General features: G+C 39.6%; 1 protein-coding gene across 2 annotated transcripts in view; it reads right to left on the bottom strand.

The window, feature by feature from the left end:
- Positions 1-22,662, bottom strand: part of LRRC1 (leucine rich repeat containing 1) — a 154,393-nt gene that overhangs the window by 44,583 nt on the left and 87,148 nt on the right. For both annotated transcript variants that reach the window (XM_040983566.1, XM_040983567.1), the window contains exons 5-7: positions 2,043-2,099; positions 1,654-1,717; positions 1,196-1,270 (exon numbers count right to left, since the gene is read on the bottom strand). In XM_040983566.1, the coding sequence (XP_040839500.1) occupies positions 1,196-1,270; positions 1,654-1,717; positions 2,043-2,099 (196 nt within the window). The remainder of the gene's footprint in view (positions 1-1,195; positions 1,271-1,653; positions 1,718-2,042; positions 2,100-22,662) is intronic.

The following is a 22,662-nucleotide window of genomic DNA, read 5'->3' as shown; positions in this document are numbered from 1 at the left end:
CTTCGTGTTTATACCATATTTTATACATAGTCAATAGTTCATTTATATCCTTTCCCTTCCATGTCCCATGGTGATGTTTTGCCACTTTCTTAATAACTCGATTGTACTGCTCCCAATCCTCTAACATCCTCACAAGCAGGACTTCTCATATGTTTCCTAGCAAAAGCTAAGGTTCACTAACTAACCAAACCTTATCTACAACACTTGATCTCTTTCCTTTAACTGTAGCCAAGATTCAAGCTAGTTTCTTAGGTCTATCAATTAGCAAGTGACATCACCGAAGCTTCAGTGCCGTAATCACAACAACTAAAAATTGACTCTAGTATTTTCTTCTAGTGTCAGACTTTCTGGCACGAGTGTGGCATTATCCTCCTAATAAAGGACACGACCACAGCACAGTATGTTCACACAACCAGGCAAGGACAGCAACTGAATTACATTTAAAATATAAGCACTTATATCATGAAACACACTCTTTCTTTTAAATTGGCTGCAAGCAGCCCAGAGGATAAAATTCAGTCAGTAAAATTTTTTTAAAAATATGTTTTTTGGTAGAAATTTTTTAGGTAACTCAGTGTCTCTCTTAGCAAGGGAGCCTGCTTGGCAGGACTTGGGTCCGAAGAACAATTGTGCATTCAGAAGTCTGCACAAGACTGCTCCATGTGGAACATAGCTCTCACATTTGCTATCAGTGGGAAAAACCTGAACACCACGACAAGCCAGCTAACCCCCAAGCAATACTTGGGAGGAAGGAAAAGTGAAATAAAAGCATCTGATACAACTTTTACATGAACTTTTGCTGAGCACAATGTGGTCAAAATTATCCCAAAGGACTTGGCACATCACAAACAGTGGCAGAAATGTATTCCATCAGGGGCATGGGTCTTGGTAATTTACAAATCTGCTGGGCTTGAAGTAAGCTATACAAGTAGGAAAGATGAAATAAAATATAGACTTCACAAAGCAAAGGCTATATTTACTGTCTTTAGAAATGTCAGATTTAGGCTTTTTTCCTATGGCAATGTAGAATGATGAATGTTCAATGTATTTTTCCAAATGTGCTTTTTAAATTAATGCTTGGGTTTTCAAGATCTTTTCTTTAGAAAAGCCTTTTCTTTAGAAGCATGAGTGCATAAGGCTTATTTGCTACGATTTCCCTATGCTTCTGGAAAGATGCTGTGAAAGTGCCACTTACCTGAGGCAATTCTGACAGTTGGTTACCATCCAACCAGAGGTCCTTGAGATGGAATAGAGCTCCAATTGATTCTGGCTAAAACAATAAAAGCAATGTTACTGTAATAAAGACCCAATTACAGCCTTCCATTTGGAAGGAAATAATCCTTAGTAGCTGGGTACCAGGGCAGACAAATGCTATTTTCCAACATTAAGCCCCTCTGCTTCTGGATGTACCCCAAACTTTCTCCAAGAACACTGGCTGCTTCTACTTATGCCTGACATCTGAAGTTTTGTGCTGCCTCACACTGGATCCTAATTCCTAAGCTGTGTGGACTGAAGCATGTTTTTAAGATTTCAAAGTCAGATCTATGGAAATGCTTGTTTTGTCTGTATGCAATCCCTAGAGACAACCCCCAAATGTTTTGTGCTCTTGTTTAACAAGAAAGTTAAATTTATGCTTCTCTGGTCCTGACTTACCAAGTTATAGATTTCATTGTTTCCTAAATCAAGTTCTTCCAGTCTCCGGAGCTGAGTTAGAGAACTAATGAAGAAACGGAGAGGGGGTAAAAAAAAAAAAAAAAAAAAAAGATAGTCAAAGAATGCTTAGAAATTCTGGGCAAGATAGCATCCCTCTCCTGAACCAGCTTCCAAAAATAAGATGCACTGGGACTTTTTGTAGTAATTATTACACAGGAATAACTATTAGGAGAAGGCTAGAATCTCCTAGCTCCCAAAGAACACAAAATCTTCCTTTGGCATAATACTGTTGTGGTCTTTTCTTCTTCTTTTTAAAAGACATTTATTCAGTACAAAATGCATTTTGCACCCCCCCGCCCCGCCCCACCCCACCCCACCCAGGGACTCACTCAGGAAGATAGGTAAGAAGATTCTCTCTCAGTTCCAATGAAGCCAGGTTGTAAAGACTAGAAATGAACAGAAGAAAAAAACAAGTGAGGGACATTCCTGAGATTCTTCCTGCTTCTCCCACCCTCCACACACGGGAAACAACTCTGAAGGAAACCTGTATATCACTTGCCAGGGTCAAAGTATCTCCCACCACCTCCCATGCTCATTAAAAACAAAATAATCTTCACTCAACTTTAAGATATTAAAATAACTAATAAAATAGTAGCTCATGACAAAAAGGCACCTTCACTAAAATACTTTGTACATTTGCTATGTGGAAATAACTCACCAGCCTTCAACAGACAGCCACTCCCTGGACCAAGATAGAAGCAGAATACATGCTTCTCCATGTTAGAATGTAAAAAATGTGCTGTTACCATAAAAACAGCAATGCCTTCATTGTACAGGGCTCAGAGTTCTTCTTCCAAACATCAGTGAGAAACCGAACCTGCCTTCACGTAGCGGGCCTTTCAGTCCAGGGAGCTCAAGACCACAAATTCACAAAGCAAGCAGTGGCAGTACAGGCAAATAACTGGTATTAAATGCATTAGGGAAAATGGAGCAACACACTTTACATGGTGTTAGGACACAGCTGGTTTTATAAATGGTGGCTGTAACAACACTGCTTTTCTTCTTCTTAAACCCTAGAATGGTGCTCCTTTCAGCAGGTCCTCCTGGTGGTCCGGTTTAGCCCTGTCTACCACACACACACACAGTGAAAGCAGACAGATGTTTCCAAAGCTGCTGATTATCTGGGTCAGTTCTTGACAGACAGCAGCAGTGCTGTGTCCCCAGAAGCCCTCACACACAGAAGAAGGTCAGCACAAAACCAACTTACTGGATCTGAAAAGAAGTGATTCACCTATCACCCCAGCAGACACCATACTCAACTCTAAAGCAGCCGAAAAACTCATGTTTTGCTCATCAACACAGTAACACCCAGATTGAGGAATTTTCTGAACATGCAGGACACAGGAGGCAGGCACTCTCCCCGTGCTCTGTCTTAGGTCTCTACTCCCCCTCCTTCCAACCAAAAAGCCAAAGGCACGTGCAGTAACAACACTGGTTTCACAACATGGCAAAAATGTAGATTTCAGTTAACAGTATATGACTAACATATGTCAAACAGAAGACATATCTTAACTGCATTAAGAAGTACACAGATTCTGAATCGCCTTCAATTTTAGAAAACAACTGTCGGGCCCGGCGCGGTGGCGCAAGTGGTTAAAGGTCCTCGCCTAGCACGCCCGGGATCCCATATGGGCGCCGGTTCTAATCCCGGCAGCCCCGCTTCCCTTCCAGCTCCCTGCCTGTGGCCCGGGAAAGCAGTCCAGGACGGCCCAAAGCTTTGGGAACCTGCACCCGTGTGGGAGACCCGGAAGAGGCTCCTGGCTTCGGATCGGCATAGTATCGGCCCGTTGCGCTCACTTGGGGAGTGAATCATCGGACGAAAGATCTTCCTCTCTGTCTCTCCTTTCTGTATATCCGCCTTTCCAATGAAAAAATAATAAAAATAAATCTTTAAAAAAAAAAAATAAAAAAAAAAGAAAAAAAAAAGAAAACAACTGTTTAATAATTAAAGCCAGAGAAAGCAAGTTAAATACTTTTAAATCTGCATTTAAAAAAGAAAAAACAAAATCCCTGGTAATAATCATGGATTTCATATGAACATCCTTCAAAAAAAATGTAATTAGGTGGGAAGCTGCCATTATCTAGTTCCCATGACCAAACGTCTTTGTGGAACAAACAAGAGGAAGGGCAGGAGAATGAGGCACATATCACCCAGGATCTAACAGTGCCTTTAAATAATGGAAAGAAAATAATACTCCAAAAGCAAAAGTAAAAACAAAACACTTGGTTTTCTGTTTTAAATTTGCATATAACTTTTAACTAGTTCAATTGACGGAGCAGGAACCCCCTGGTTAATTTTCACTTCAGCATCTTGAAAATCTCTGGTAAGCAGGTCATTTTATTTATTCAACAAATTACTTTCACACCTATTTTGACAAACTGAGAACATCCTCTAGCAAAAGCAGGAAAAAGTCATCCATTGCTTCAAAAACTCTCCTTTTTGGGACATTAGAGAAAGCAACAAAGGTCTAAATAATCACTGGCATCTTCCACCTGAGCCTCCAGGAAGAAACCTGTCTATAAATGCAGAGAAATGGTGAGGGGCTCCTTCCTGGCCCCTCCTTTGCCCACTAGTGACCCAGGCATGTTGATGATGATTCTATGAAAACACAGCAGGAGAGGCCCACAGTCCAGAAGGAGGCAGAGCCACACTTCACACCTGGCCCAATGTCAGAGCTCCTGTTACCCTCCCTCAACCACACACTGCCACAGGCACCTGCAGGGTTCTCCATTCTCTGGAACTCTGCCTGAAGTTTAAAAACTCAATTTGAAGCACATGCCTAAGTTCCATCTCAACTAATGCAAGACACTGGATTCTTGGCTGTATTGGGATATTTTCCACTGGTTGTGGGAGTAGGGAAAATGTGGATGTAAGGTTTCAAACTTTTAAAAGCAAAAACTAAATTAAAATATACAAAAGAATAAATAGCCTTGGAGCAAGCATTTGACTTAGCAGTGAAGACATCACTGGGATAGATGCATCCCATGTCAGTGTGTCCGTGGCTCCATTTTCCATTCCAACATCCTGTTAATGAGTAAATAGCAAGGCAGAAGATGATGCCTTAAGTAACTGGGCTCCTGCCACCTATACAGGAGACAGGCCATGAATTCCTAGTTCCTAGCTTTGCCTGGCCCAGGCCCAGCAATTGCTAGCACCTGGGGAGTGAGCCAGGTGATGGAAGACCTCTGTCTCTGCATGGGTCGAAAAGGAATAGAAAGCAATGAAACAGCTTTGATTACAGACTCCCACCTCCTGTATCACTTAGCTCACAGCATGTAACCTGGATTAAGTCATTCCCAAACCAGAGTACCACTAACTGAATCTAGAATGAAACAGGTTTGGTCCTTAGCAGACAAACGTGGATAGTCCTAAATCCTACTGTAGAAATCCAGGAGCCTTTTCCAGAATATGACACTCTATAAACAGCTATCATAAAATAGGATTAATGCAGACTTGGACCACTGATATGAAAATGAATGATCCAATGATCTCCTTCCTTGGTGTTTTAGAAGACAGCATCTTCAAGACTCCAGAAAGGTGCCTGTCTCCATGAAGCTAATCCCATCTATTCAGTACAAACTCCAGCACGTCTCTTAGAGCAGCTAACAAAGAACACAGTGCTAGGAAGCGTGGGGAAGGCAGTTTGACCTCATTTCTGTGTACTTCAGGGCACAAGGTCTTGATCCCTACACCCAGAGAAAGCAGGAGATCCAAAATCTGCAGCAAAATGCATGCTACTTTGGCTTAAAGCATAATATTACAGAAAAAAAAAAAACAAAAGCCAGTCATTTCTACTACTTTCATAAACATGATAAAAAAAAACCGGAAACTTAAAAATGTTTTTAACAGTACTATATATGACATTGTCAACTTTCTTTGTGATAGACATTGTTATATATTTTATAAGAATTATGGTGAGAGGGAACTTGGTCTAGGGCTCATAGACTCGACACAGAAGCCAGGAATTACTGAGGAATGGGACTTTTTAAACATCATGCTCTGCTGCTTCTGACACTGCGGTAAGTCAAGTTTGTCTATAAGCGATGTATTTACATGCCCTTTAAATAACATATTCAATGGAAATATTTCCTTCCACACTTCTATTTAGGCAATCTAGCTTTGCATTCTCACAGAAACAACCTTTTTAGAAATTCCATATGTATCCATCCAGATTTTTCTCTCATGCAGAGACAAGCAAGTATGAATACAGCTTTTTTAGTAGGATGATAGCAACTTATATGCATCTGGTATGTTGCTTTCCCTAAAACATTCATGATTCACTTCTCATTTGCATGCGAGAGGGAAGAAATTTTTTTAAAAGTATATACTATCTCTCTGTGTATATTGGTCTGAAATTTTAAACTAATCACACCAGCAGGTATCTGACCTTCCAATTTTAATTTCTAGCAAATTAAGTTTCCATGTAGTATTTCTGAAACGACCTCATCCCCTCTTACAGAAACAAAAAACTGACTGTCCATCTTTCCTGTGACTCCGACCATTTTCCCACTAAAACACAGGTGTGTATGGAAGGGGTGTGAGCCACATCTAAGAAGCCCCTGAAGGAATTAGGAGAAGCATTTTTTGGCATACCAGTAAGTCTTTGTAAAAGATACAAAAGTTATATTCTGTTGTGAGAATGTAGGCCAACTGTATTTTTAAGATTCTATTTCAGGGACTGGTTGAGTGGTTACTTTACAGAATTTACATCTGTTCTCTACTATGTTTTAGAAACTTTTAATCCATTTGGATTTTCCTTTCCATTTTGGTGACCAAAACCATTAAGAAAATAAAGTAAAACAAATTAAGATAGACCACAGAAACAAATTACAGTGCACTACAAACCACCAAAATATAAAATTACAATATTTAAGGCAACAATATTTGGAGAAAACAATAAAGTAGTGTGGGGGTTGCTAATACATTCATAATCCTTCCGCTCTTCTAAGAACAAACTGGCATTTAGGCAATTTCCTCATGGTAGCTATGCATTGGAAAACATTTTAAAAATATTTTTTGAAGTAATCAATATCTCATAGTAACTCATAGGTATCAGAAAAAAAGCATTAAATATTATAATAGTTTCCAAAGAGAAGTTTTTCTCCCCTTAGGCAGCTATACTCCTAAAGCAATACAGGCAAGCCAGCCAGCACCAGGCCTTATTCTTAGCCAGGGCTAAATGGCTCACAGTCCAAGCCCACCAAATTAAGGTCATCATTCCCACAAGCAGTAGACAAAATCAGATCCACAAGCTGCAGTTCCACCTGCCAGAGCACCTAGGGACTACGCACTTGCTCTACTTCTATCAGCTGATTTTCACATTAAATGTTTATTAATAATAACCACTTAGTGGCCAATAACCACTTTAGTCACTATACCAGTTGACTACACATGTCCTTTCTTATCTAAGAATGTGTGTTTCGAGAGAGAAGACTTAATTAAACAGCATTAGATACAGCAGATATTATTAGAGATATTCAGTTAACTTTGGGGCGGGGAGGTATTTGCTTAATGGCACAGGACATGGAATCTCAAGTAAGAGTCACACAGTGCAAAAACAAAGCATAATCCCAGACAGAAACACAGCTTTGCAGATCCTCAACTTGGTCCACTAGTTTTCCATGGGGTTTTGTGTCCTCGCAGCCTCCATTCCCACTCTTTGTGTCCTGACTTTCAGGAAACCCTGGCTTAGTGCACTTGCTTGACCCCATAGGTCTACTATATTGAGTTCTTTCTATAAGAATAAACTGGGCCATCTTCCTATGTATAACAATATCCTCCAGCTGAAGGTCCATTCTTTTTCTTTAAGCTGAAACTTGCAATCAAAGTTAACTTTTAAACTACAAAATCATACACACATGATACGTACGTGTGTGTGTGTGTGTGTGTGTGTGTGTGTGTGTGATTACCTATAGGGTATAAAACAAATGTCTAAGTCCAGTAAATTCTCATCATTCAAAAAGAACATTTATGTCCACTCATATTCATTCTTTACCATTCCCTTCTCTTTCACACTAACTAATTTCTGTCAATGAATATGACTTTACTAGAAGTTTTGTATAAATGGAATCACACTGCATGTGACTTTTGGCATTAAGCTTCTTGTTTTCTAGATTCATTCATATTGTAGCATGCCAGGAATTCACTCACTTTTATGGTCATATAATATCCCATGGTATGGATAAACCATATTTTGTTTATTAATTAATCCACTGGTGAAAGTTCAAATTGTTTCTACTTTTTGACTATTATAAATAATGCTTCTATGAAGCAAGTCTTTGTGAAGCTTGTTTTCCCTTCTTTGGGGGACTTAGAATTAGTGTTAGAATTGTTTGGTCATGCAGTGACTGGACAAATTCTTGAGACAGAATTTGCTCACACTGTTTCACAGAGGGACTGAGCCATTTAATATTCCCACCACTACCATGTAAGACTTTGAATTTCTGTACATTGTTAACAACAATTTTGTCACAAATCTTTTGTTTTTTTTTTTTTGTTTTTTTTTTTTTTTTTTTTTTTTTATTGTTGCTTACACTGTATTGTGTAGTACAGTTTTATAGGCGCTGGGGATTCCCCCCACCCCTCCCCATACCCCTCCCCCCATGGTGGATTCCTCCACCTTGCTGCATAACCATAGTTCAAGTTCAGTTGAGATTCATTGCTTGCAAACACATGCCTAGCATAAAGTTCAGCGTCTTATTGTCCAGATAAGTTCAGTGGCCTCCTGGGGAGACCTTCTATGGTCTGAAGATAGGTCTAACAGAGTAAAGATCCGGTCGGTTAAAAGCCCCAACAAGGCCTCAGTATCAATATACAACATTATGGAATTAATTGACATAGTATTGGGTAAACAATATGTTAAAAATAATGCAAGTTCCATTCTTCGAAACATCTGGGTTGAGACAGCATCAATGACACGTTCAAAAAATAACAAACAACCAAACAATAAATTACAGGTTAAATCAAGGCGAACATGTGGTATCTAATCTTTTGGGATTCACTCATTTCCCTTAGCATTATAGTTTCCAGTTGTGCCCATTTAGCCACAAAGAACTGCATTTTGTTTTTTTTAACAGCTGAGTAGTATTCCATGGAGTAGATGAACCAAAGCTTTCTTATCCAATCTTCTATTGATGGGCATTTCGATATAGGCGATAGGGGGCTAATTTCCAGGATATACAAAGAACTTCAAAACAACCAAAAAACCAAAACAAACAAGCCACTCAAGAAATGGGCAAGGGAAATGGGCAAACATTTCACAAAGGAGCAAGTCCAAATGGCAAACAAACATATGAAAAAATGTTCCAGCTCCCTAGCAATAAGGGAAATCCAAATTAAAACATCGATGAGGTACCACCTAACACCAGTAAGATTGGCCCACATAAACAAGAACACCAACGACGCTTGCTGGCGAGGATGCGGGGAAAAGGGAACCCTACTCCACTGCTGGTGGAGCTGCAAATTGGTACAGCCTTTATGGAAATCAGTCTGGAGAACACTCAAACAACTCGGAATCTGCATGCCATATGACCCAGCAATAGCACTCCTAGGAATATATCCAAAACACCTGTTTTACGACAAACCAACATGCATCCCCATGTTCATTGCAGCACAATCAGTAATTGCAAAAACATGGAAGCAACCGAAATCTTTTGTTTTTAACCATGACTGAGCTTTAAAAAAAAAACCCAATGTTTAAGATGCTGCGATATTTGCTTCCCTATTTTTCTTGAAAACAAGGGTATTAACACCATTAAATTTTGCCATTCATGACTTATTACAAACTGAGTAAAGAAAAAAATGGCCATTTAGTGGTATAATTCAGTGAAGTAATATGTGCAACTGTATACCAAATACTCTGACACAACTTTTATGCTATATGTATGTGTTTTTATACATGCATTCATGTACATATATGTGCACATATAAATATTATATAATAAATATATAATATATTATATGTATTATATATTGTATATGTATACATACACATATATGTATATGTCTATATATTATATATAATATGTATGTATGTGTAGATTTTCACAAACAAGAGAAAATGTGATATTTGTTTTGATGTCCAGATCCATCTATTTTGTTGCAAAAATCAGGATTTCATTCATTTTTACAATTCAGAATATTCCACAACCCCCCCAACACACACATTTTCCTGAACCCTTAGGCATCAGCTGATAGACATCAAGGTTGCGTCCACACCATTGCTAGCATCAGTTGGATTGTTACAAACATGGAAGTACAGGTATTTTTTCATACAGATTTCACTTCCTTTGGATTTACTTTCAGAAGTGGGTTAGCTGGGGACTATGGTAGAGCCAAGTCACCTTTATCTATCTATCTATCTATCTATCTATCTATCTATCTATCTATCTATCTATCTATCTGCCTACCTACCTACCTACCTACCTACCTACCTACCCATTCAATCATCTATCTCTGATCTCCACACTGTCTTCCGTAAGGGCTGTACTAGTTTGCATTCCTACCAACAATATATTAGGATACTCTTTTCTCTACAACTTCTTCAGAATTTTTGTTTTTGTTTTTTGTTTTTTTTTGGATAGCAGTCACTTCAACAGGAGTGAAACGATGGCTCAACATGATTTTTCCTAGCACGTTTGCAGATGACTAATGATCCTGAATATTTTTCATGTGTCTGCTGGTCATTTGTAAGACCGTCTTTGAAAAAAATGCTTATTCATATTCCTTTGCCCATTTATTGACTAGATTTTTTTTTTAGTCCTTCATATATTCTAGATATTAATACTATAAGGGACAAAGTTTGCAAAATTTTTTTGCATTCTATCAGTGTCTTTTCCCTTTGTTAATTGTTTCTTTTGTTGTACAGAAGTCTCTTCACTTCATATAATGCTCCCTCCCTGTCTATTTTTGCTTTTTATTACCTGTGCTTAGGGTCTTATCCTAAAAGTCTTTGCCTAGCCCAATGTCTTAATGTTTCCCTTATGTTTTATTCAGTAGTCTGAATGTTCAGGTTTTAAGTTCAGATTCTTAGTCCACTGTGAGCTGTACAATGTGCAGCTAAGGGTTTTATTCAAACCTCTGAGTATTGAAATACCATTTTTTAAATTCCAGGGAATTCTTTTAGGACATTTGTCAAAGATTAATTGGCTGTAAAAATATGGATTTAATTATGGGATTTATATCCTGTTGCACTGGTCTACGTGTTTTTTTATGCCAGTAACATGTTATTTTGATTATAGTAGCCCTATCCTACATCTTGAAATCTGGTATTGTGATGTCTCTGGCTTTATTTTTATTCAGATTGCTTTGGCTATTTGAGGTCTTTGGTGTTTACACATGATATTTAGGATTTTCTTTCCTTGAAAATGGGTATGAATAATGTCCTTCAATTTTTCATGGATATTGCACTGAATCTGCAAATTGGTTTGGGTAGTATGAACATTTTGATACATTAATTATTCATATCCATAAACATGGAAGATCATTAACTTTTTACGTCATCATTAGATTCTATCATTGTCTTACTAGATTTTTCACAATGTTGATTGTATTTATTCCAAAGGGTTTTTTTTGCTGCTGATGTTGTTTTTTCAGCTATTACGAATGGGACCCATCATACAGGTTCTTTCATTGTTGGCACATAAGTCTATGTGTTGATGTTACATGTTGCAACTCTCCTAAATTCTCTTACTAGTTAAAATAGTCTTTTGGTAGAGGCTTTTGGTTCATCTCTATAAAGACTTAAGCTATCTGCAAATGGAGTAACTTGACTTTTTCCTTTCCAAATTTTATGCACTTGTTTTATTTTCTTGCCTGATAGGTTAGTCTAAAAACTACAGAACCATATTGAAAAACAAGTTGTAAAAAAAAAGAAAAGAAAAGAAAAACAAGTTGTGAAAGTAGAAATCCTTCTGTTTTCAGATCTCAGTAGAAATGCTTCTAGCTTTTCTGTCTCCACTATAATATTGGTTATGAGCATGTCATATATTTTTCTGGTGAGGTGTGTTTCTTCTCTACCCATTTTTAAAGGTATTCATCATGAAACAATGCTATATTTCATGAAGTGTCTCCTCTTCGACTATTGAGACAATCATATTGCTTTTATCTTTCATTCTATTGATGTGATATATCTAATGTATTGCCTACATGAACCATCATTGAATCCCTGGGATACATAAAACTGAGGGTTAATAATCTTTAAAATAAAAGAAAAAAAAGAAAATTTTCCTTGAAAGTATTTATAGCAAGAGGGAGGGAGTGACAGAGAGATTTCTACCCACTGATTCATTCCCCAAATAGCTGCAAATGAGCTTCTTCGAGTTCTCCCACTTGCATGCAGGGGATCAAGGCTTTGGGTCATCCTCCACTACTTTCCCAGACCATTAGGAGGGAGCTGGATAGGAAACAAAGCAGCCAGAACTAGAATGAGTGTTCATAAGGGATGCAGTGTTAGGAAGAGGATCAGCCTCCTATGCCACCATGCTGGCCCCAGTGATCTTTTTGATGTGTTGTTTGGATTTGATTTGATTTGCTAGTATTTTGTTTTGGCATTAAGGTATAACTGCTCTCATAGAATAAGTTTGCAAAGGTTTCCTCTTATTCAACTGTTCCAAAGAGTTTGAGAAGAACTGATATTAATTCTCCCTTAAAGCTTTGGTAGAATTTGGCAGTGAAACCATTTGACCCCAGGGTTTTTTTTGTGTTGTGACTCTTTATTACAGATTCAATCTCAGCCTCATTTGGTTATTGATCTATTCAGGTTCATGCCTCAACTTTGGTAAATTAGTTGTGTCCAGAAGTCTATTCATTTCGTCTAGATTTTTTTAATTTGTCGGCATACAGTTGTTCATTAATATTTCCTAATGATTATTGGGATTCCTAAGGCATCGGCTCTAAAACTGCCTTTTCCATCTCTGATGTTACTTGAGTCCATTTATTAGCTAACCAGGCTAATGATTTATCAATTTTATTTATTAAAAACAAAACTAGCTCAGGGCAAGCATCCTGACACAGTGGGCTAAAATGCTGCCTGTGACATCAGCAACCCATTTGGGTATTGTTCATGTCCCAGTTGTTGCAGGTCTAATAGCTCCCAGCTAATGTACCAGGGAATCAGTGGAAGATGGCTCAAGCACCTTGACCCTTGCAACCTACATGGGAGACCTACATGGAACTGCATACTTCTGGTATTAGCCTGCTCCAAGCCCAGGCACTGTGGGCATTTAGGGAATGAACAAATGGATAGAAGATCTGTACCTTCCTCTCTTTCTCAGACTTTCAAATAAGATAGTAATAATATGTTTTAAAAAGCAGCTCTATTATCTCATTGATTTTTTGGCATTAAAAAATTCCTAAGTTGTTTATTTCTTCTCTAATTTTAATTATTTCTTTCCTTCAATTAATCTTGCATTTAGTTTGTTCTTTTTTTCAGGTGCACTGTTATTGTAAGTGTATATACACCTAATGCTACAGCACACTGTTTCATAAAACAAATGGTAATGGACCTAAAGGGGCATTTTAACACCCCACTTCTCTCAATGAACAGAGTAATCATAACAAAAAATCAATACAGAAACAACATAGCTATGGACCTAATAGACCTCGACAGAACATTCCATGCCATAGTTGCAGAATGTACATTTTTTTCATTAGTATATGGAACATTCTTCAGATTAGACCATAGTCCACACAATAAAACAGTCTCAAAAAATTCAAAAAGGTCAAAATCATAACATATACCTTTTCTGACTGCAATGGAATGAAGCTGGATATTTGTTACTAATCTTCAGGAGAAGAAATTCTAGAAACTATGCAAAAATGGAGGTTGAATACAATGTTCCTGAATGAACAGTAGGTTACTAGAGAAATCATCATCAGAAAGAAAAATTCTGGAAACTAAAGTAAATGAAAATATAACATATCATAACTTATGGGGCCTAGCACGATAGTGTAGTCGTTAAAGTCTTCGCCTTTAAGACACCGGGATCCCATATGGGCACCAGTTCTAACCCTGGCAGCCCCACTTTCCATCCAGCTCCTTGCTTGTGGCCTGGGAAGGCAGTCGAGGACAGCCCAAAGACTTTGGGACCCTGCACCCACGTGGGAGACACGGAAGAGGCTCCTGGCTTTCTATTGGCTTAGCTCTAGTCGTTGTGGCCGCCTGGGGAGTGAACCATGGGACGGAAGATCTTCCTCTCTGTCTCTCCTCTCTGCCTTTCCAGTAAAAATAAATCTTTAAAAAAAAAAAACTTATGGATACAGTCCAGCATGGTAACCTAGTGGCTAAAGCCCCTGCCTTGCATACGCCAGGATATGGGCGCCAGTTTGTGTCCCTGCTGCTCTACTTCCCATTCAACTCCCTGCTTGTGGCCTGGAAAGGCAGTAAGAATAAAGAGACCAGAAGAAGCTCCTGGCTCCTGGCTTCAGATCTGCTCAACTCCAGTGGACAGATCTTTGTTTCTCCTCTCTGTAAATCTGACTTTCTAATAAAAATAAATAAATCTTTGAAAAACAACTTATTAGCAAAAGCAGCATAAAAGGCAAAATTTATAGCAGAGTAAATGTCTACATAAAAAAAGAGAAAGGTATCAAATAAATTAAAGAACCGATTTTTTGTATGATAATCTTCCTTACGTACATGAAGTGGTATATCTCATGGTTTTAATTTACATTTTCCTGATGATTAATGATGCCAAGTATCTTTTCATATGCTTAGCTGAATCTCTGGGGAAATGTCTACTCAAACATTTTGCACACTTTAATTGGACTGTCTATTTATTGTTTAGTTGTAAGAGTTCCTTATATATTTTGGAAAACATAATCTATTATTGGTTCCAGAGCATTGTAGCCTTACAGCTAAAGTCCTCCCCTTAAGTGCATCAGAATCCCATATGGGTACCGGTTTTAATCCCTGTGGCCCTGTTTCCCATTTAGCTCCCAGCTTGTGGCTTGGGAAAGCAGTTGAGGGCAGCCCAATGCCTTGGGAACCTGCACCAGTGTGGGAGACCCAGAAGAGGCTCTGGGCTGCTGGCTTCAGATCGGTACAGCACCAGCCACTGTGGCTGCTTGGGGAGTGAATCAATGGATGGGCTAACTTCCTCTCTATATGACTTCGCAATAAATAAGTCTTAAAAAAAATCTATCATTTGCTAGCACTTATTCACAATCTATGGGTTGTCTTTTCATTTTCTTTGTAGCATCTTTTGCTGCATGCATTTTATACTTTGATGAAGTCCAATTTATTCATTTTTTCTTATTGTGCAGACTTCTTGTGCTACATGTAACACCAGTGACTAAATCAATATCCACTCTCCCCCACAAATCTCTATGCTTTGCTAAAAGAATTTTACAGTTGTAGTTCTTCTATTTGGTGCTCTAATTTTTTTTCCTATAGTGTGACTTCATATTTTTGCACATAAGTATTCATTTATTGAAAAGACTATTCTTTCCCCCATTTAAGCCCCTTGGCACCTTCATCAAAATCATTCAACCATAAATCTATGGTTTTGTTTCTAGATCCCCAGTCCACTGTATTCACACATGTATCAATCCTTAAATTAGATCACAAATTCTTGATTACCATGGCTTAATCTTTGACTTTACTAGTAGAACGTTCCAAATGTTCTTAATTACAGGAAGGTAAAAGCCACGGTTCACCAAGGCACTATTTTTAAGGGAACATCTCAGGAAACTTTTTACTCAAAGGGTTTTCTCCAATTTTTGGAACTTTACAAACATCCTGCTGCAGGCGTCTCCTCCTCTCCACTGCTCCTTTTCTGTCATTTTTAACAATGCGGAAAGTTATTTACTTAATTTTACTCTGAACTTTTTCCAAAAGGGATTTAATGAGGTCTCTGAAAAATTACAATATGAAAAGGGTTCGTGAAATACAAAGTCAGAGTCACAGGACAGAGAAACTCGTGAATTCACTGTGCAAAGCATGGCGGAAAAAAAAAAAAAGCTACATTTTCCAGGAATAAATTAAGTTTAAATGACAACTCTGCCCTCAGCACCAAGGCAGACCTGGGTAGAATAGGACTCCCATTCTACAGAGGGAGCTAAGGAGCTCAGGGACAGTTGTTGCTAGAAGCCTTTCAAGCCAAGTTCACAATGAGACAGCCCATGTGCCTAACGAAACAACTCGCTCTCATCCCTGTTACCTTCATTGCACACAAATTACTGCAGCTGCTCTCAATGATGATCAGAACTAGCTCCCAGCTCTCTGGCAAAAAAGGGAGAAAGGTGAATGTGATGAATTTCAAAGTTGCTATTAAAAATGGAAGAAGCCTACTATTCTTTTGGTAAGGTTTTTTTTTTTTCTCTAAATATAACTTGTTCTCTTCTTAATAGCTCCTTATATCAGAGAAATTAAGCAGTATTAGAAGGCATATTATTCTTCATTAAGAGGTTTTAGAGCAAGAGCAGCTGTATTCTTAATTGCTTCATTATGACAAGCTTTATATAGAAATCGAGTATGTGGTGTTAAGACAAAAAAAAAAAGTGACAGTGCAGGAAGAGTTTAACATGGTCCTAACAATAAGTTTCCAGAATTTTAACTTGGTTCCCATGATGTTGGGAACAAGGGAGGTGATACCATGTGGCTCTTCCTGTGTGCTTGTTTGGTACGTTGAGAACAACGCCAGAGATAAGTACAGACACAAAGAGTACAACAGCACAGACCCCTACTGTATCAGAGTGCAAAGTGATGCAGGTGTGAGTGCGCACACAAACACACTCACATATATATACTCATACACACACACATGCAATTAAGGCCAAAGCCAGACTTCCACTGACAGACTAAGGACTGAAGTGCTCACGGGGAGGGAGGAAAGGGAAGATGCAGACACCTACTCAATGGAGGCCTATATCAGCTCTTTTAATCACTTGGGAAACGTGTGGCAGGAGAAGCGGGATTTCAGCCATTATTTGAGGAAAAACTTCTGGCTTACAAAGAAAAGTGGTATATATTTTTAAAAAGTTCACTTTCATACAAGAATTTGAAGCTTCCCATTTCCCATTTGGTCTAAACAGCTTGTTGGGAGACATGTCAAAGTGGCAACTTCACAAAACACGTTTCTACAGTAAACAAACAATTGTAAAAAACAAACAATTGTAACCAATCGTCCAAAATGTTGCTTTTGGAACTTAACTAGGAAAATGTTTATGGCAGACAGACTTTATATCACTTAAAACTTCCATACAAGAAATTAGAAAGCTAACAACAGAGCAGAGCGGGCACAGAGATCCAGAGAGCACCCAGTAGCTTTGGCTCTCCTCACAGCACCCTGGAGAGAATTCAGGAGGACGCCTGGGGCCTCACAAAGCAGAGTTTGAGAATCACTTTATAGAGCTTAGCTGACTTCCAAACATTCTGTTCAAGACTTATGGTCTCCACACACTTCCATGTATCTTTAAATCCATAAATGTTCTATGTGTATGACAGATAAAATACATGCAAAGTTTAAAAATCTTACAGAAAATAAAAAAATGTTTTGAGATAGTACAGAAGAGGTAAATATAATGTCAAATCTTTTTAGTGAAAGCAATACAATTAAACTGCTTTAGTATTTGTTAAATTGTTGTCTTCATAGTTGCTGATTAAACAACTGGTTTCAAATTTGTCTTCACACTTGGTTTAGTGACGATACCTAAAAAAAGATACTTGAAAAAATTTATTTGAAATAAAGAGTTACTTACAAATATAGGGAGAGACAATAGAAAGGAAATTTTCCGTTTGTTGTTTCTCTCTCCCAAATGGCTGCAGCTGCACCAGCCCAAACATGGGAACCCAGAAATTCATCAGGGTCTACCACACGGGTGGCAGGGGTCAACATATTTGGGTCATCTTCCACTTTCCTTCCAGATGAATCAGAAGTGGAGCAGCTGGGATATAAGCTCATATTCGTATGAGTTGCCACAATATTGGACTTAACGCACAGCGCCACAATGCCAGCCCCAAGAAAAGAGATACTTGGCAAAGCTACACTGATCCAATAAAAACTGCATCACAAGTTGTATTTAGTAAGTCATTGAAAGAATTTTTCAAAGCTCTTCAGACTATGGAATGTCTTTATTGAGATGTGACTGAAAAAAAACTGTCATTTTCTTTCCTGATGCCAATTAACTATTCATAAAGAATAACCACAAAGTGCTGTATTCTTGCAATTTGGCTATTTATTTTTATTTGAAAGGCAGATTTTACAGAAATAAGGAGACAGAGAAAGAGGGAGCGGGTGCAAGATCTCCCATCTACTGCGTGACTCCCCAAATAGCCACAATGGCCAGAGCTGAGCTTATTCGAAACCAAGAGCCAGGAGCTTCTTCCGGGTCTTCAATGTGAATATAAGGACCAAAGAACTCACGCCTTCCTCCGCTACCTTCTGAGACCTTAAGCAGGAGGCTGGATTGGAAGCGTAGTTGGGACATGAACCAGATGGGATGCTGGGACTGCAGGAGGAGGATTAGCATGCATGCCACTGTGCCAGCTCCCATTTCTGTACTTTCACACATAAAAGGTTGTAACAAATCCATTGAAGGTGAACAAGTTTCTCACTCATTGTTAAGTATAGACATCAGTCTGTAAGACCGAGTAAGGTTGATGTCTATCTGACATCTCAGAAAAGGTTCATCACATGTGAAACATTTATGTTAGTAGAAGAAAAACCTGTAATTTTACAGAAGGCCAGTGTACCTCTGGGGCTCAAAAAATGCTCCCAATCACTCCTTGCCTCAAAAGATTTGCTTCACCAAACTAACCAGACTGGTGCTTGCCTGACTGCAGTGTAGGACAGGGACGTCAAAGCATGGACAGTGCCAAGCAGCACGGCACTGGGTCCCTGGGCTAGTGGGATGTTCCGCCTCCTGATGAGAGGCTTCTCCTGGATATCACCAGTGACCACACGTGGCACAGGGACTGAGTGTGGACAAATACCTACAGGACATCATTGTTTTTGAATGTTTAAGATTAAAAACAAAAATTCTTGCCATATACCAGAGGGTAACATTATATATTCCCCAAATATTCAAGTTAGCAACAACTTATGGCTATTGCGCACTGAGACACCCAGGGAAACATCAACAAATTGGCAGGCGGAGGGCTGGTACCATGGACTATTTTACAGTGCAACAGTACAGGCATGCTCAATCTCTGTTTCCCAACAGGTGGACTGCCAGCTCCAGGTGACTCGGTCTCAACATCAGACAATACTATACTCCCCTTAAGAACATCCTACTGGGTCTGGTGCAGTGGCCCAGTGGCTAAAGTCCTCACCTTGAACACACTGGGATCCCATATGGGTGCTGGTTCTAATCCTGGCAGCTCCACTTCCTATCCAGCTCCCTATGTATGGCCTGGGAAGGCAGTCGAGGACGGCCCAAAGCCTTGGGACCCTGCACTCACGTGGGAGACCTGAAGAAAGTTCTTGGCCCCTGGCTTTGGACTGGCGCAGCACCGGCTGTTGCTGTCACTTGGGTGGTGAATCATCGGACAGAAGATCTTCCTCTCTGTATATCTGCCTTTCCAATCAAAATAAATAAAATCTCCCAGGCCACAGGCAGTGAACTGGATGGGAAGTGGAGCTGCCGGGATTAGAACCGGCTCCCATATGGGATCCCGGCGCGTTCAAGGTGAGGACTTTAGCTGCTAAGCCACGCTGCTGGGCCCAAAATAAATACATCTTAAAAAAAAAAAACAACATCCTATCTTAGGCCTGGTGAGGTAGCCAGCCTGGTGGATAAAGTCCTTGCCTTGCACCCACGGGGATCCCATATGGGTGCCAGTTCATGTTCTGGTGGACCCACTTCCCTTCCAGCTTTCTTGCATGAGAAAGCAGTAAAGGATGGCCCAAAGCCTTGGGACTTTGTACCCATGTCGGAGACCCAGAAGGGACTCCTGGCTTCGGTCAGTGCAGTTCCGGCCATGGTAGCCACTTGGGGAGTGAATCAGACAGAAGATCTTCCTCTCTGTCTTCCTCCTCTGTATATCTGACTTTCCAACAAAAATAAATGAAATTTTTAAAATAGATATGCTATCTTCACAAAGCTGGGTTCTCAGTGACTTTTGTGGGAACTCCATGGGAAGAGGAAATGCGACAGTGGTTTTTAAGAAGCTGAGTTGTGAGGTCCAGAGTAATGCCTCAATTGGTTAATCCTCCCCTTGCAAGCTCTGGGTACCAGTTTACGTCCTGGCTGCTCCACTTCCCATCCAGCTCCCTGCTAGTGGCCTGACAAAGCCGTAGAATATGACCCAAAGCCAGGGAACCCTGTGCCTGCATGGGAGACCCAGAAGAAGCTCCTAGCTTTAGATTGGCTTAGCTCTGGCCATTGAGGCCATTTATGGAGTGAACCAGCAGACGTGAGATTGTTCTGTCTCTCCTTTTCTCTGTAAATTTGCCTTTCCAATAAAGATAAACAACTTTTAAGAAATCGTTAAAAAAAAAAAAAAAGGAGTTGAGCTATGCCCAACAGGTACTATATCCCACAGTATAGATACTTAAGAATGAAATAAAAATATTTACTCTTTCAATTTGTATGCATTTTCTTCAAACAGCTACCAGATTACTAGGATATAAATATTTATTATCTGGAACTAACTACTTCATACATGAAAGTGTTGGGTATTTCTAGGAGCACTAAGAACAAAGTTACCAAAACTCTAAGGGCTTCCGGGTTAGAAGTGATGGACAGTGGATTAACGACAAAATGCAAGAATGCAACCAGGAGAGCTATATTCCAGTTTCAACTATGCTAACAACTCTCCGAATTCTTGAAGTTAACCATGCTTGGATAGAACAAACACAGAGTGCTTGCCTTAGTTCAAAGGTCTGCAAGTCTGCTCATCCTAGTTACAGAGTTAGACCGCTCTTCCCAGCCTGGACACTACTGCCCATTCTGAGATCCCGCAAGCTGAAAACTCCGTAGCCTTGCTGTAAGTGCCGCATGTATGGAGTTGATACAGGGGCCCAGTCTTTACTGTTGCTCTGGGGGCCAGCACTAACACATCTCACTCACAGACCATGGGAACAGGGTGGCTTTAGAACAGTGAGTGACAAGTATTCAGCTAGCCTATGCTCTTTACAAAACTGAGGGAATATTGAGTATGTGTGCTTCTCTTTATAAAACTATATTCTCTCTGGTTAATTAAATATACCAAATGCTCTACAGATACCATTTGGGACTCCTTTGAGAAACTGAAGAAATCTTTCCCTTAAGGGAAACTCATAAGTTTCTAACAATGATTTGCTTAGAATGTTGTATAATTGAGGTGTCCATGAGAGATTTCTTCAATCGCTCCACCTCTCCTGCCACATGCCTTTGCTGTGTGGGCCAGGACAGCTGAGGAGCTTTCCTTTAATTGAATGAGAATAGGTGAGCAGGAAAAAAAATCTTAAATCTGGTGGGAAGAAATTATAGTTTGTTGCTATGAAAATAAAATTTAAAAGCCAGGAATAGGAAACTATATTTTTCATTTACTTTCACAAACTTGTCTAATACTAATCAGTTGATTTCAATTGTAAAGCGGCATTTTATTTTGGAAACAGTCTGCATAGTGCTAAAGAAGCAACACAGGTAAATGAGATCAAACAAAACAAAACAACACATACTACTCTTGCTGAGAGGAATCAGAGTCATAAGGGACCCTGAATGGTGATGAAAACAGGTACAGATATTAACAGAAAAAGATGGAATATGGAATACTGCAACGCATTCTGAAATGATTACTAAATAACATTTTTCCGTTAAACACAGTGAGAGGAACACTGGGTTTAATAAGAATATAATTATCAATCACAGCACTCAACTTTTCCAAACAGGCATAACACAGGAAAATGGAGGAGGGGTGTAAATCAAGGACCGCGGGGTGACACGTGGGCAGCAGCAGGCTGAGCATGAACGGGAAAAGCAAGCGGCAGTCCGTATGTTCAAGCAACCACCTTACTAAAGAATTTTTAAATTGTAAATATATGAAGCTTGACAGAGAAAGGGTAAAGTGTTAGTGCAAGAAATCCCAAGAGAATGCTGTTGTCTTTGCTAAAAATGTTATCTGAAACAGTACTTGGGGGTCTCCTGCCTCCCTCCCCCCACAGGAAAGAAAAGAGCAGAAACAGGTCCCAGAGATCACTGGAGAAAGCCCTTGCAGGAGAGATGTGCAGGATGGTTGCACTCAGCCATTTACTGAGCTGCTCCAAGAAGAGCAGGTGTCCATTTTGTCTTACAACTACAACACAGCAGGTGAACATAAGGGAAATCATCTTCCATACTAGGGTTCACTGGCCGGCCAGGTTAGGCCAAGAGGAAATTCAGTTTTACATAGTTAAGCAGGAACCACTGGCTCACCTGATTCGACTCACTACAAGTCCTTGAGAAATGAAAAAGGTCTGACAAAACAATCAATTAATTAAGCCATGTGTTAGAAGTACAAGAGAGCATTTTTTCACTAGCATATACTTTAGTGTAAGATTTCATTTCTTGTCACAGCTGAATCCTACATAACCTCTAACTAGAAACACAGACACGTGCCTACCCTATTCCATTCCTTTCCTAATCCCACATTTGTACTTCCTGCTCTCAGGAAAGCAGCTCCCAGTGCTGTTAGATGTAGCTGAGGTTCAGGAGCACACCCTGAAGTTTTCAGTGCAGTTGTCCATTGGCTCTCCTCCCCAGGATAGCTGAAAATTACTGAGTGGGATCAGCATTGTGATATATTGGGTGAGACACCGAGATACTGGCAATTGATGTCCATTTCAGTCCCACCTGCACTGCTTTTGATCCAGCTCTCAGCTACTGTATCTAGGGAAGTAGAAGACAGTCCAAGTACTTGGGCACCTGACACCCACATGGAAAATGTGGATGGAGTTTACTCCTGGCTTCAGCTTAGCTAGCTCTAGCTGTTGTGGACAGCTGGGGAGGGAACCAACTGATGGAAGATCTTTCTCTTTGCTGCTCTG

Source organism: Ochotona curzoniae, unplaced genomic scaffold (genome assembly GCF_017591425.1).
Source record: "Ochotona curzoniae isolate NIBS_2020 unplaced genomic scaffold, NIBS_Ocur_1.0 contig_3819, whole genome shotgun sequence".
Classification (NCBI taxonomy): Eukaryota; Metazoa; Chordata; class Mammalia; order Lagomorpha; family Ochotonidae; genus Ochotona; species Ochotona curzoniae.
The sequence above is the reverse complement of the archived record's forward strand: the minus strand, read 5'-3'. Positions and strand labels throughout refer to the sequence as shown.